The following is a 16,196-nucleotide window of genomic DNA, read 5'->3' on the forward strand; positions in this document are numbered from 1 at the left end:
AAAACAGCATGAATTGAGACCGGCCAGCTGTGTAAAATTGAGACCTTTAAATGAACGGAGATGGAGACCCTGTTGTTGTATATGGTTGCTAAGTCTGAGGTTACAGTATGCACTGAGCTCGTAAAACAGTGTGAATTGAGACCCGGCAGGCTTTACAGCGTGAATTGGAGACACTGTTGTTGTAGGACAGTATATGGCTACTGTGGAGTGAGGCTCCTGTATTCGCTGAGCTCTACATGAGGGAAAGCCGCTGTAAGGCAGCCATAAATCTGGCAAGCAACAGAAGTCCCAGACATGGCAATGGGGCAATGACCAACTCGTAACCCTGTGCCGTAAAACTAATCCTACCATATCATAACAACTGTCAACCATCGATGAAAGACAGCACATGTCATTATGAAGAGCGACGACTAACTGCTACTCAAACATAGATCCCTATCTGTGCATCATCAAGTGGAGAAGTGGAATGAGAGCTAACCAAGTTAGCTAGTGCAGTGAAAGCTTGAAGAAAGCGAATGCAGTATTACAGGTGTGTTTCTAAGTTCCCATTAACAGTGAAGTGTCTGTGCAGCATTTTTATGTACATTCCCACGTGCTTCCTGGTGCTAGTCAGCGTTATGCTGGATTATGGAGAGGTCTCTCCAGTACACTCCTCCTCGCCCATCATGACACCGACTCTACCCTGGTTTGACGAGTGCCTTTGTATGGTGGTGCTCTTTGTATGACATGCCTCAAGCCCCCCCATCTTTTGGTGCAGTGTGATTTCATAATGTGATGCAGTATAGCTGTCTCCCAGATTCAGAAATGCTTTATTTGCATGACAATGAGGCTTTCTGTTACTCAAGAAGTCATATAGCTTGCTCTCTCTTGCTCATTGCACCCCCCCCCCCTCCTCCCCTTCCTCCTTATTCTCTCTAAGTGACTACATCATTAAGGAGAAGACAGTGCTCCTGCAGAAGAAAGACAATGAGGGCTTTGGCTTTGTGCTTCGGGGAGCCAAAGGTGAGTGAGTGCCTCTCCTCCGAAATACCCCTGGATGTCTCCTATCTCCAGCTTCCACAGTCTTCTCTCCTTCTATATATTTAACTTTCACCTCTCTCATTTCCTCTTACCCATTTCTTCCATCCTATCTCCCTGCCTCCACTTTAAGACAATTGTATTACTTCTCTCCCTTATCCTCTTGTTCTTGACTCGTCTCTCTGCAGCCCAGACTCCTATAGAGGAGTTCACGCCGACCCCAGCATTCCCCGCGCTGCAGTACCTGGAGTCTGTGGATGAGGGCGGTGTGGCCTGGAGGGCTGGCCTAAGGATGGGGGACTTCCTTATTGAGGTATGGATCCCTGGAAAGGCTTGTCATTCTGAGAGTTTATGCAGGACTGGAAATCAACATGGGATCAACTTTTGTACTGACTATCAAATTGTAGATTTTTTTATTTGTTTTGAGTTTGAACTCAAACAGTGCAGTAAGACAACTTAGTCTTGTTGCCAGCCAGTGTTATTTCTCTCTCTCTGTGTGTGTGTGTGTGTGTGTGTGTGTGTGTGTGTGTGTGTGTGTGTGTGTGTGTGTGTGTGTGTGTGTGTGTGTGTGTGTGTGTGTGTGTGTGTGTGTGTGTGTGTGTGTGTGTGTGTGTAGGTCAATGGTCACAATGTCGTGAAGGTGGGCCACAGGCAGGTGGTCAACATGATCAGACAAGGTGGCAACACTCTGATGGTCAAGGTTGTGATGGTGGCCCGCAACCCGGAGATGGAGGACACCAACCCCAGGAAGAAAGGTATACTTTTTAGTTTGTTCTGTGTAATTTATGCAATTCATGTTTATAGCATAGTAGTAAACAGTAATGATTGTTTACATTTACATTACATTTAAGTCATTTAGCAGACGCTCTTATCCAGAGCAACTTACAAATTGGTGAATTCACCTTCTGACATCCAGTGGAACAGCCACTTTACAATAGTGCATCTAAATCATTTAAGGGGGGGGGGTGAGAAGGATTACTTTATCCTATCCTAGGTATTCCTTGAAGAGGTGGGGTTTCAGGTGTCTCCGGAAGGTGGTGATTGACTCCGCTGTCCTGGCGTCGTGAGGGAGTTTGTTCCACCATTGGGGGGCCAGAGCAGCGAACAGTTTTGACTGGGCTGAGCGGGAACTGTACTTCCTCAGTGGTAGGGAGGCGAGCAGGCCAGAGGTGGATGAACGCAGTGCCCTTGTTTGGGTGTAGGGCCTGATCAGAGCCTGGAGGTACTGCGGTGCCGTTCCCCTCACAGCTCCGTAGGCAAGCACCATGGTCTTGTAGCGGATGCGAGCTTCAACTGGAAGCCAGTGGAGAGAGCGGATGAGCGGGGTGACGTGAGAGAACTTGGGAAGGTTGAACACCAGACGGGCTGCGGCGTTCTGGATGAGTTGTAGGGGTTTAATGGCACAGGCAGGGAGCCCAGCCAACAGCGAGTTGCAGTAATCCAGACGGGAGATGACAAGTGCCTGGATTAGGACCTGCGCCGCTTCCTGTGTGAGGCAGGGTCGTACTCTGCGGATGTTGTAGAGCATGAACCTACAGGAACGGGCCACCGCCTTGATGTTAGTTGAGAACGACAGGGTGTTGTCCAGGATCACGCCAAGGTTCTTAGCGCTCTGGGAGGAGGACACAATGGAGTTGTCAACCGTGATGGCGAGATCATGGAACAGGCAGTCCTTCCCCGGGAGGAAGAGCAGCTCCGTCTTGCCGAGGTTCAGCTTGAGGTGGTGATCCGTCATCCACACTGATATGTCTGCCAGACATGCAGAGATGCGATTCGCCACCTGGTCATCAGAAGGGGGAAAGGAGAAGATTAATTGTGTGTCGTCTGCATAGCAATGATAGGAGAGACCATGTGAGGTTATGACAGAGCCAAGTGACTTGGTGTATAGCGAGAATAGGAGAGGGCCTAGAACAGAGCCCTGGGGGACGCCAGTGGTGAGAGCGCGTGGCGAGGAGACAGATTCTCGCCACGCCACCTGGTGTGGAGCGTTTGTATGGTCTGTGCAGAGAGGAGAGAACAGGGATAGATAGACACATAGTTGACAGGCTACAGAAGAGGCTACGCTAATGCAAAGGAGATTGGAATGACAAGTGGACTACACGTCTCGAATGTTCAGAAAGTTAAGCTTACGTAGCAAGAATCTTATTGACTAAAATGATTGAAATGATACAGTACTATGTTTGCAATGAGTGTATGTTTATAACACACTAGTCAGAAAGTAAGTGCGTGTTTGGTTCTTCTCCTTTGGCAGTCCCCCAGCAGGCTAAGAGGCTGACTCCTCCTGCCATTGCCCTACGCTCCAAATCAATGACATTAGAGCTGGAAGACATGGGTAAGACAATTGAAGAAGGAGGGTTGAGAAGCATGAAAACCATGGAGAAAAGGAAAAGAAAAGGATTGTTCACATTCTGACCCATAGAAAAAAAATGATTGAAAAAGTCCATGAAATATTAAGTGAGTTGATGCAGAGAGCCTTGGGGATTTAACTGGTATAGGTAAGGATAATTTTTCTATTTACCAATGGCTTGATGAGGAGGACTATACTATGGAGATACATGTCCTCTTTCAAGTGAATGTATGGAAATTTGCTCTGTATGGGAAAGATGGAGAGTCGTTTACATTCTGGAAACGCTACAGAATGCAATGGCATAATATAACCTCTGCTCCATTTCTTCTTTTTCGGCTAAATCAAATGGATGACTAACAGTGGAGAAAGGTGGGAAAAGGTTGAGTTGTGTATCATCATTGTCATCATCAGTGTTAAAGTATGTACTGGGTTCATTCATGTTATTTTGTGATATTACAGCAGTCTCGGTATACTGTCATAGCATAATATGATTACCTTCTTTTCTCTAATATGCTGCAGCTGCCTCTCCATGGAAAAAGAAAGCAGGTGAATGTCTCGCCTATCATTACCTTCATCAGCCCTTAAGCCCCCATTCAAAATCAGTCTGCGAGGGTCCTATGAATACACTGCCTCTGCTTTCCAGAGTACGAGTCCTCCCAGGTGCCTGATAAGAAGAGGACAGTCTATCAAATGGCACTAAGTAAGATCTGACCCCTGTCCCCTTTTGTGTTTCAAGAGGCCGTCTTTGCTTTTAATATTCTTATGCTTTTGATCTCACTCTCTCTCTCTCTCTCTCTCTCTCACACACACACACACACACACACACACACACACACACACACACACACACACACACACACACACACACACACACACACACACACACACACACACACACACACACACACACTCTATCTCTCTCCCCCCATTTCTCCCTCTCTCTCACACATACATACGCACAAACTCTCTCTGTCTGTCAGATAAACTGGATGAGATCCTGGCAGCAGCTCAGCACACGATTGCGTCAGACGGACAGGGGCAGCGGGGTCACGGGGGGAGGAGAGAACGAACCAAGAGCATCGCCCCCAATGAGGTACTGCATCATTCTCCGCATTGTTAGTGCCACTGTTGTTAGTGCTTTCTTAAAACGGCATTGTTCGTTAAGGGTTTGTAAGGAAGCATTTCACTGTAAGGTCTGCACCTATTTTATTCGTTGCATGTGACAAATGCAATTTGATTTGATTTGATTTTAATAAATTACATTTTTGATGGGAGGCTGTTGCAAAGGAGTGTAAATGCTTATTTTAGGCTGGATCATGTGGATGAATTGTATTGTATTGTTGTATTGTTTTAATTCTGTAATGTAATGATTGTTGCTGCCTTCTTTGCCAGGTCTCATATGAAAAAGAGACTCTGGGTCTCAATGGGCTTTTCCTGGTTCAATAAAGGCTAAATAAAAAATAAAAATAAATGCTCTACCATCAAATCAAATCAAATTTTATTGGTCACATAAACATGGTTAGCAGATGTTATTGCGAGTGTTGCGAAATGCTTGTGCTTCTAGTTCCGACAGTGCAGTAATATCTAACATGTAATCTAACAATTCCACAACTACCTAATACACACAAATCTAAATGAGGAATGGAATATGAATATATACATATTAATATATGAATGAGCAATGACAGAGCGGCATAGGAAAAAAGATGGTATAAAATACAGTATAACACATGAGATGATAGTAAACATTATTAAATATGTAAACATTATTAAAGTGGCTGATGATTTCAAGTCTGTATGTAAGCAGCAGTCTCTGTGTTAGTGATGGCTGTTTAACAGTCTGATGACCTTGAGATAGAAGCTGTTCTTCAGTCTCTCGGTCCCTGCTTTGATGCACCTGTACTGGTGGTTGTTGTCCTTGAGGATCTTTTAGGCCTTCCTGTGACATCAGGTGTTATAGGTGTCCTGGAGGGCAGGTAGTTTGCCCCCAGTGATGCGTTGTGCAGACCGCACCACCCTCTGGAGAGCCTTGCGGTTGTGGGCAGTGTAGTTGCCGTACCAGGAGGTGATACAGCCCGACAGGATGCTCTCAATTGTGCATCTGTAAAAGTTTGCGAGGCTTTAAGGTGACAAGCCAAATTTCTTCAGCCTCCTGAGGTTGAAGAGGCGCTGTTGCGCCTTCACCACACTGTCTGTGTGGGTGGACCATTTCAGTTTGTCCGTCGATGTCGATCAGGGGGTGCTCCTCTTCTGTTTCCTGAAGTCCACGATCATCTCCTTTGTTTTGTTGACGTTGAGTGAGAGGTTGTTTTGCTGACACCACACTCTGAGTGCCCTCACCTCCTCCCTGTAAGCTATCTCGTCGATGTTGGTAATCAAGCCTACTACTGTTGTGTCGTTTGCAGACTTGATGATTGAGCTGGAGGCGTGCATGGCCACGCAGTCATGGGTGAATAGGGAGTACAGGCGGGGGCGGAGCACGCACCCTTGTGGGGCCCCAGTGTTGAGGATCTGCGAAGTGGCGATGTTGTTACCTACCTTCACCACCTGGGGAGGCCAGTCAGGATATCCAGGACCTAGTCGCACAGGGCAGGGTTGAGACCCAGGGCCTCAAGCTTCATGATGAGCTTGGAGGGTACTATGATGTTGAATTCTGAGCTATAGTCAATGAACAGCATTCTTACATAGGTATTCCTCTTGTCCAGATGGGTTCGGGAAGTGTGCAGTGTGATGGCGATTGCATCGTCTGTGGACCTATTGGGGCGGTAAGCAAATTGAAGTAGGTCTAGGGTGACAGGTAAGGTGGAGGTGATATGATCCTTGACTAGCCTCTCGAAGCACTTCATGATGACAGAAGTGAGTGCTACGGGGCGATAGTAATTTAGTTCAGTTACCTTTGCCTTCTTGGGCACAGGAACAGTGGCGGCTATCTTGAAGCAAGTAGGGACAGCAGACTGGGATACGGAGAGATTGAAACTGTCCATAAACACACCAGCCAGCTGGTCTGCGCATGCTCTGAGGACACGGCTAGGGATGGCGTCTGGGCCGGCAGCCTGGCGAGGGTTAACACGCTTAAATGTCTTACCCACATCGGACATGGGGAAGGAGAGCCCACAGTCCTCGGGAGCAGGCCACGTACCATAACTGTACTTGCAGAACCTACTGACCCTAGGGATCATACACTCAATTCAGGGACTGTGTCTTCAATGCTGGATGTGAAATAGACCTCACAGCCTAGGATATTAACTTATTCCTTTCTCCATATTGCGCTATATCACTTTTACTCTCAATGCAAATGTAATGCGCCTTCACTTTTTCCCGTTCTCCGCATCTCTCCCTGTGTGTCTTTCTTCTTTGTGTGTCTTGCAATACATTAAGCCAAGTCATGACCAGTTGGTCGGTGTAATGCCACCTGGCTACAACCAGGGTCAGTATCCCCCCGGCCATCCGCATGGAGTAATGTTGCGACAGAAATCTATTGGTAAGTCCTACCGATACAATTACTATGACGGTTACTGTCAAAAAGCCACATTCTGACTTGTAAATTAACTTTGTTTTCCAACCAGATATTCTGTGTAACAGTATGCCCGTTTCAGGTGTGACGGAGGAGGAGAGGCAGTCCCTCCACACCCCGGCTATGAAACTGGCCCGTAGCCTGTCGGAGGACATCCCCCCTCCCCCCAGCACATCTGCCCCAGAACCCCCCTTGTCTGCTGGACCCCACACTGCTCGGAGGGGGGAGCAGTCTGCCCCCCAGCCATTGTCCTCCCAGGCCCAGGCCCACTACCAGGCCCTCGCCACCCAGCAACAAGCAGCGCATGATGCCCAGGCAGGTTGGGACAATCAACAGCACGGCATGACCACCACCCTCCAGAGAGGAGGAGGACAACACACAGGGGATCCCACGGAGGGGACAAGGAGAGGAGGGGGAAAAATGGGGGCATTGAGGAGGGGCTACAGTAGTGCTACTCCACCTACAAGCGCAGCTCCCACAACTCAACAGCAACCCCAGCAGCAACAGCAGCCCCAGCAACAGCAAGTGGTGGCCCGGGAGAGGATCGGAGGGGCAAGCAGGGGAGGGGGAGTCAGGAAGGGCGGGAGGGGCCCTCTAGTGAAGCAGCCCACAGTGGAAGGTGGGCTCGGCAGGCATCACAGAGGGGGGCAAGGCCAGGGGGGTAAAAGCTCCGGGGCCAAAGAGAAGAGCTCCATCCCCATCCCCACCATCATCGTCAAGGCTCCATCCACCAGCAGTGGCAGTGGCCGCAGCAGCCAGGGCAGCAGCATGGATGCCGAGCAACCGCCTCCCGACATAGACGACCCTACCTCACCCCCTGCCTCTCCCGACACCTCCACCACCCCCGGCCCGCCTTCCACCGTGGCCCCCTCACCACCCCAGCCCCCTGTCTCCTCCCCCATGAGCCCTTCGACTGTCGCCCCCCAGCTGCCCCCTAACCTGGAGAACCTGGACTTCACCACCCAGTTCGGGGGGGCCTTCGTCGGGGCAGCGCGCCGGGATCGGGAACGTTTCCGTGACATGAGGAGGAAGAGTGCTTCTTTCTTCCTCTCCTCCGAAGAGGATGTCCAAGGGGAGGCGGGGGGAGGTGGAGGGGTATGGACCCAGCCCCTACAGGGGATGGGGATTGATGTCCCCACCCCCCGCCTCCGCCCTTCCAAGTCGATTGACGAGGGCATGTTCTCTAGGGACAATTACATCCACTACGCCAGCAGTATGCCCCCTGCCTTTGGGCTACCTGAGTACCACTCCCCTGTGATGGGCCAGGATGGCCAGCCCAAGTCCGCTCCCTCCAACTATGGCCCAGGCACTCCAGCCACCACCTTCATCCACCCTCTGACTGGGAAAGTCCTGGACCCCTCGTCCCCCCTGGGCCTGGCGCTGGCTGCACGAGAGAGGGCCCTGAAGGACGACCGGAGGACCCGGCGGGAGGAGCGGCACTTTGGCCGGCAGATGTCCAGCGTGGGGGTGTTCCCTACATCTCTCCCGTCTCCCACGCCATCCCTGTTTTCCACATCCACCACCACCACCTCACACGCCTCACTGAACCGCCCACAGTCACCCAGGATATTACGCTTGGGAGGGGGAGGAGAGAGAGTGGAGAGGGACCAGGCGGCTGGAGCCAGAGAGGGCCTCAGAGTTCGCTTTTCAGAGGACAGAACCAATCAGTACCAGACCCAATATTACCAACAGAGTCCAAGAGACAGGGAGCCACCTGGCCCACCCATGCAGCCGCCCGGCCCGCCGCCTCAGCCTGCACCCCGCAGACCCTCGTTCCTGCAGATGGAGAGCAGTGCAAACGCTAGCTACATCCCCCAGTACACCCTCACCGCAGCCCCAGCACACCCACATGAAGGTGGGGGAGAGGGTGGAGTTGGAGGGGGACTGGGGCTCATGGTTCTTCCCCCGCCTGCACCCTCGATAGATTTGGACGATGAGTTTGTCTTTGTTGACCCCCTGCCCCCTCCCTTGCAGTTCGCCAACGGCCAAGGCCAGCGAGAAATGCAGAGGGGATACCCTCAACAGCATCAACACTCAGCTCAACACGTCTCTTCCGCCATGCCACCCCCACCCCCCCCTCCCCTCTCCTAAAGTACCTCCACCAGGAGGCTTCCCCTCCAACGCCCCCCTCCCCTCCCCCCAGGCCGGGGACTCTGCCGCCTCCAGCCTCACATCCTACGACAGCGAGGTGGCCAACCTCACCCAGTCAGGTCTATCTCCCTCCCTTCCCTCACCCCAGATATTCCCCCCTTCTTCCACCACTACAGCCACCTCCATTTTACCCGCACCCGCACCCTCACTCCACAGACCCCAGCCCATGTCGCATACACACCCCTTCTTCAGTGACCCCACCGTACCAGTTAACCCCGCTAATATGGGTGCCCCTGCTCCCCAAATGACCTTAGCACAGTACCACGGCCCAGCCACCCTCACTACAACTATGACCTACGCCACAACAACGACCATGACCGCCGCCGCCACTGCTACCACAGCCTCTGTGGTGTCGTCAGACTACAACGCGTCTCTGAAAGCCCCCAGAACCGCCATCAACACTGCAGGCAAGGCAGGAGACCACCACCCCTCCATGATGAAGACTGGAGACTGGCAGACAGAGACGGTGGTGGACTCTGGGATCGAGGAGCTGGACAACCACAGCAGCGGCGACCAGCACCTGGAAATACTGGGAGTGAGTGAACTGACGGGTGAGAGGAGGAGGAGGAGGAGGAGGAGGAGTGGAAGGGGACGGATGGGGTGGCGAGCACCCAGATCCTTATATGACCTACTCAGGCGGGCAAGAGTTTGAAGCGCACCCCACCAAACACACGACCAAACCAACCGTGTATCCAAAGACGATGCAGTACAAAGAGGGCGGTATCAAGGACACAAGGGAAGCGTTGCGTCGACAGGTGAGCACCAACCCGCCCTACCAGAGCACCCCACCACACCCCCAGAGACAGGCTAACCCAGAGGAGGAGGCCAGGAGAGGAGAGGGAGGAGCAATGGACGAGAGGAAACAACGTAGACAGAGTCGACCCAAGATGGAGGACGGCTTCGGTTCCACCCTGGCTGCCTGTCTGGAGCGGCCCAACACCTTGGAGCCAAGGGGGTCAACCGAGGGGGTCGACCTGGGACAGGGCCTGGAGCGAGGTGAGGCCCAGAGGGACGGGATGTCTATTGAGGGGCGCAGGCTGCACTCGCCACTCTCGGGGATGAAGGCCAGCATCATCAACGAGCTGAGCTCCAAGCTTCAGCAGATGAGCAATAAGAGCACAGACGACTGGGGTCAGTCTGAGATGCGAGGTCAGAGTCCCATTAGTCTGAGGTCACCCACAATGCACAGGTGAGGCTGCTGAGGTTTAGTCAATTCTAACTGTTTTACTAAGTGGTTCCACAGCATTGTGTACTGAATACAGTAACCCCTTTTACTTTCCTTGTCTTTTAGATATTCTGGGGATTTCTCCGCCTCGTTTCAGAGCCCCCCTACAGCCCGCTCCACTTCCCCCTTACCCACCTCCTCCCCGCAGCATCGCCCGCCAATCCTCACCCCCAATCTCACCGCCACCCCCTCCGGCTCGCCCTCCCACCAGCCCACGCTGCAGCCCAACTGGACCCGCTCCCCCTCTCCCCAGATACCCACCTCCCCCTCTCACTTCTCCCACCCTCCTCTCTCCCCCACCTACTCACCCTATCCCACGTCACCCAAACACCGCACTAAGTATCGTGGAGCCAAGATTTTTGACTTCCAGTGTACCCCTGGTCCAGAGCTGAGGTCGTCTGTGTCACGCCGGCGTGCCCCCAGCCCCCTCATATACTCCACAGACCGCCCCAGCCCCGCCCCTCCCAGACCCTCCTCCCTCCCCATCCTCCCCAGCACCCATGTCTACAACACCCCCTTTGATTTCCCCTCACCCCTCACCCCTTCATCCCCAAGCCACACCCTAGGAGACTCTTACAACCCTTCCACACCGCCTCTCTTCCCCACATCCCCACAACCTCCCAGTGCCCTCCTGGTCTCCCGCTCCCTTTCACCCACCCAGTTCCTCTCCGGCGCCTCCTCGCCCTCCATGCACATGCCCCCCTCTCCGTCCTGCCTCAGCTATCCCCACCACACCCCTCCTCCCCCAGCCAAACCCTTTACCATCAAGCCCCTGTCCTACTGGACTAGGTGGGACGTGGCCGACTGGCTGGCCTACCTAAACCTGGGGGAGCACCGGGAGCGCTTTCTGGACAACGAGATTGACGGCTCCCACCTGCCCTCCCTCACCAAGGACGACTTCCTGGACCTGGGGGTGACGCGCGTCGGCCACCGCATGAACATCGAAAGAGCGCTGAAGACACTGACTGACAGGTGAGGAAGGAGCGGCATGGACAGAGTCAACGCACAGGCAGAGGCTACATGTCAGCCAAGTGGCGAGTGGAAATACAGAGAGAGAAAAAGAAGGAAAGGATGGAGAAGGAAAGACAAGTGCCTCTTTCCTTCCCTGAGAGCCAGATGATTCCATCCCCTTCCCTTTTAGCATAAAGCATTTTTCCTTTGTTCATTTGAAAAGTTATTCCATCTCTCTCTCTCTCTCTCTCTCTCTCTCTCGCTCTCTCTCTTTCTCTCCCATATTTAATTTACTACTTTCACTCCTTATTCATTTTCCATTCATTCTTATTTCTTGATTTACCCTCCTCCCTCTTTCCTCAGGCTCTTCTCTCCCATGCATGAGCCTAGCCCCTCCCCTGTGCCACAGACTGAGAGAGTGAAAGATGAGGTGACCCAGAGCTCAGAGAAAGACAGAGAAACAAACTGACTGAGATGAAAGCTAAAGAAGACCATTGGACACAAACAGACTGAGTTGGACCTCAGACAGGAAGCGATCGTGATGGACAAGGCTTAAACAATTGTTTGGAATCTTTCTTGAGATGAACATTGATTACACGTGTTGGTCAAAAGAGGGTAGAAACACTTACGACACACACTCATGTCTAAAACTATACAATTTACACACACTGTACAACTACTGATGAATAGGCTTTTAATTCACACATGGACACACACACACATTTGACTGGTGATTCTCACACTCCATTTGCTGCCTGAGTTACAGTAAAAGGAGAAATACTAACAAGAATCTTGAGATTGGAGTGTTGCTACCCATACAGAGAAGCCCATGGATATACTAAAGGTGGTGGTGAAGTTCCTCTAATAAACAGTGAGGGCCATATTCAAACTTGTCCTGAGGTTCATGCGCACACATTGACTTTACGCGTATTGCATCATGGGATTGGAAGCTATGGTTGGAATGTATAAACTTCAGAATATGGTCATAATGTGGAAAGGTACATTCATTGGTTTTGTACCAAGTGCTGATTGCAATCATTCATTTCAAATAGGTCAGGGTGTTACTGATATTTCATCATTCAAATGTGTGTTTAATGACAAATATTCAAAAATATACAAAACATATAGTCATAAAATGACAATTATTATCATGGTTATTATCTTTACAAAGGCTGGCTGGAGTATGTCAGAGAGGGGCAAGGGGGAGTAAAATCTGGGTTTGTTTTTCCCTGAGACACAGCCATGTTTCAGAGTTTGCTATGAACTCAAGTCATTTTACATTACACAGCTTACCGGTCATTCATTCATGATGTTGATGTTTACGAGCAGAGCACATGTCCAGGGATGTGAGTGTCTTTTGTCCCGTACTCACTCACTCACACACAGGTGCAACAATCAAAAAGGGCTTATACCGTGCGTCTGTCAGTCTTTATGGTGTCTGGCTACCTTGGCCTTTTTCCTCTGAGTGTTTGCACATGTACAAAGATCTGTTCGTCAGCCTGCCTTGTTACCCATGATCCTTTACCCACCCTCTGCCCCTCTCTCTTATGCCTTCTCCGCAACTCAACGCCCGTTTTCCAAACATTTGAAAACGTAGAGATGTATATTTTGCACCAGTTGACAATCCTAACTTTGCCCTATTTCATAAACTTCTCTTCGAAATCTGAAAACTTTCTCAGATCCACATATTTCAGAAAAAGACACACACACACACACACGCACACACGCACACACACACAGGCTCTTTTAGATACCTATTTGCTATTGCCTTCGGTGAAATGCATTGTAAGATGAGGAATACACACAAACTTTTTAGACATAATTTATAGGTCTATATCAGTGATGGGCAACTTTGATGGGGGTGGGGGCCACAAAATCTGAACTCATCATGAGGGGCTGCAGTGGCTTACGGGTCTGCTTACCCACATCCATACCTACACATGCAGTCAGAGCTAGCCCTAGCCTTTTTGGGACCTAAGTGACAAGTTTGCTGCAATTCTACACATTCGGCCATGATGGGGTGGAGAGAAAATGTAGCAATTGTATAACACATTTCATGCAATTCTACTCATTGTGCCATAGGGTGGCAAGAAATGTTTGCAGTTTTTAATATAATATCTGTGTGAGAGTAACTAAGAAAATCAATAGAAAATCAGTAATTCAAACAATATTACCACAAGTTTAGATATCTGGCTGGACTAACTTACCAATCTAAAACAATTTAGCTGACAAAGGGCTAATTGAGTGACTGTCAGTGACTGACCTACCAAAAGCAAAACCCTAACTCAGTCCCCCCCGATTATTTTAATTTTAATTTTAGATATATACAGTGCCAGTCAAAAGTTTGGACACACTTACTCATTCATGGGTTTTTCTTCTTTTTTGAAAAACTATTTTCTACATTGTAGAATACTAGTGAAGACATCAAAACATAAACCAATAACACATATGGAATAATATAGTCACCAAAAAAGTGTTAAACAAATCAAAATAGATTCAGATTTTAGATTCTTCAAAGTAGCCACCCTTTGACTTGATGACAGCTCTGCACACTCTTGGAATTCTCTCAACCAGCTTCACCTGGAATGCTGTTCCAACAGTCTTTAAGGAGTTCCCACATATGCTGAGCACTTGTTGCCTGCTTTTCCTTCACTGTGCTGACCAACTCATCCCAAACCATCTCAATTGGGTTGAGGTTTGGTGATTGTGGAGGCCAGGTTATCTGATGCAGCACTCCATCACTCTCCTTCTTAGTCAAATAGTTAATTGTCCTGTTGAAAAACAAATTATAGTCCCACTAAGCGCAACCCAGATGGAATGGTGTATCGCTGCAGAATGCTCTGGTAGCTATGCTGGTTAAGTGTGCCTTGAATTCTAAATAAATCATTGACAGTGTCACCAGCAAATCACCCCCACAACATCACACCTCCTCCTCCATGCTTCATGGTGGGAACCCCACATGTGGAGATCATCCATTCCATTGCTCGTTTCTTGGCCCAGGCAAATCTCTTCCTCTTATTGGTTTCATTTAGTAGTGATTTCTTTGCAGCAATTCACCCATGAAGGGCTGATTCACACAGTCTCCGCTGAACAGTTGATGTTGAGATGTGTCGGTTACTTGAACTATGTGAAGAATTTATTTGGGCTGCAATTTCTGAGGCTGGTAACTCTAATGAATTGATCTTCTGCAGCAGAGGTAACTCTGGGTCTTCCTTTCCTGTGGCGGTCCTCATGAGAGCCAGTTTCATCATAGGGCTTGGTGGTTTTTGCGACTGCACTTGAAGAAACGTTCAAAGTTCTTGGATTGTTCCGGATTGACTGACCTTCATGTCTTAAAGTACTGATGTACTATCGTTTCTCTTTGCTTATTTGGAGCTGTTCTTGCCATCATATGGACTTGATCTTTTACCATATAGGCCTGTCTTCTGTATACCAGCCCTACCTTGTCACAACACAACTGATTGGCTCAAACACATTAAGAAGGAAAGAAATTCCACAAATGAACTTTTAACAAGGCACACCTGTTAATTGAAATGCATTCCAGGTGACTTCCTCTTGAAGCTGGTTGAGATAATTCTGAGAGTGTGCAAAGCTGTCATCAAGGCAAAGGGTGGCTACTTTACTAATCTCAAATGTTATTTGATTATAACTTATCTGGATACTACATGATTCTGTATATGTGATTTTTCATAGTTTTGATGTTGTCACTATTATTCTACAATGTAGAAAAACCCTTGAATGAGTAGGTGTGTCTAAACGTTTGACTGGTGTGTATATATATATATATATATTATTATTATTTATATATATTTTTTTTTTGTATTGATCCGCGGCCCTGTAAAAGGGGGCGGCCCGCAGATTGCCCATCCCTGGCCTATATAATATATTGATTATGATAATGACAATAATAACATAAATTATAGTATAATTTAACAATAATTATTATATCAATGATTAGGTATATGTAAACATTTTAAACACTACAGAATCTCTGTCTTCCAGATAGTGTGAGAAACATTTTGAAGCTACTTGTTTTCTTTCGTTCTCTTTATTTATTATTTCCGGTACATGCTTTCTATACTGCTCTACTAGTCCGACCACTACCTAGTCTATTATTCCTGTGAAACTAATGCACAACAACACACATTCTTTAGGGTTGTTGCCATTCAAGAACCTTCTGATGGAAATGATTGAGCGGTAGTGTAGAAAGCATTATGTTCTATGATTTATAGAGTATTTTAGGACTAGTAATATAAACATATGATTATGATGAATATATACAGTATGAGCAAATGTATGCAGAAATAAGATGTATTTATGAAGTTTTGTTTAAAATGAAATACAGAAATATACTGATAAAATATGATAAGAGTTATAACTAAGGTGTTGAAATAAATGCTGAATAAACTATTGAACTGTTTGGATATTTTTTCCCTCTCTGAATCAAAGGTATCTACGGTGGCAAGAAAAAGTATGCAATTACTTTTTATTATATATATTTATTATTATATATATATTATATTATTATTAATTATTTACAATTACCTGGATTTCTGCATAAATTGGTCATAACATTTGATCTGATCTTCATCTAAGTCACAACAATAGACAAACACAGTCTGCTTAAACTAATAACATGTCTTTATTGAACACACCGTGTAAACATTCACTGTGTAGGGGGGGAAAAGTATGTGAACCCTTGGAATTAGTAACTGGTTGACCCTCCTTTGGCAACAATAAACTCAACCAAATGTTTTCTGTAGTTGAGGATCAGACCTGTACAACAATCAGGAGGAATTTTGGACTATTCATCTTTACAAAACTGTTTCAGTTCAACAATATTCTTGGGATGTCTGGTGTGAACCACTCGAGATCATGACACAACATTTTAAATCGGGTTAAGGTCAGGACTGGGCAACTCCAGAAGTCATATTTTCTTCTGTTGAAGCCATTCTGTTGTTGATTTACTTCTGTGTTATGGGTCTGTGTCC

General features: G+C 48.3%; 1 protein-coding gene across 1 annotated transcript in view; it reads left to right on the plus strand.

The window, feature by feature from the left end:
* LOC135523973 (SH3 and multiple ankyrin repeat domains protein 1-like) overlaps positions 1–14,972 on the plus strand; it is a 49,544-nt gene extending 34,572 nt beyond the window's left edge. The window contains 14 exon segments of the mRNA XM_064951029.1: positions 920–1,002; positions 1,206–1,330; positions 1,634–1,772; positions 3,269–3,349; positions 3,725–3,733; positions 3,884–3,910; positions 4,008–4,064; positions 4,345–4,457; positions 6,743–6,845; positions 6,961–8,956; positions 8,958–9,568; positions 9,600–10,218; positions 10,321–11,226; positions 11,569–14,972. Coding sequence (XP_064807101.1) covers positions 920–1,002; positions 1,206–1,330; positions 1,634–1,772; positions 3,269–3,349; positions 3,725–3,733; positions 3,884–3,910; positions 4,008–4,064; positions 4,345–4,457; positions 6,743–6,845; positions 6,961–8,956; positions 8,958–9,568; positions 9,600–10,218; positions 10,321–11,226; positions 11,569–11,674 — 4,975 coding nt within the window. The 3' untranslated portion in view covers positions 11,675–14,972.
* Positions 14,973–16,196: the final 1,224 nt, after the last annotated feature.

Source organism: Oncorhynchus masou, chromosome 31 (assembly GCF_036934945.1).
Source record: "Oncorhynchus masou masou isolate Uvic2021 chromosome 31, UVic_Omas_1.1, whole genome shotgun sequence".
Lineage (NCBI taxonomy): Eukaryota > Metazoa > Chordata > Actinopteri > Salmoniformes > Salmonidae > Oncorhynchus > Oncorhynchus masou.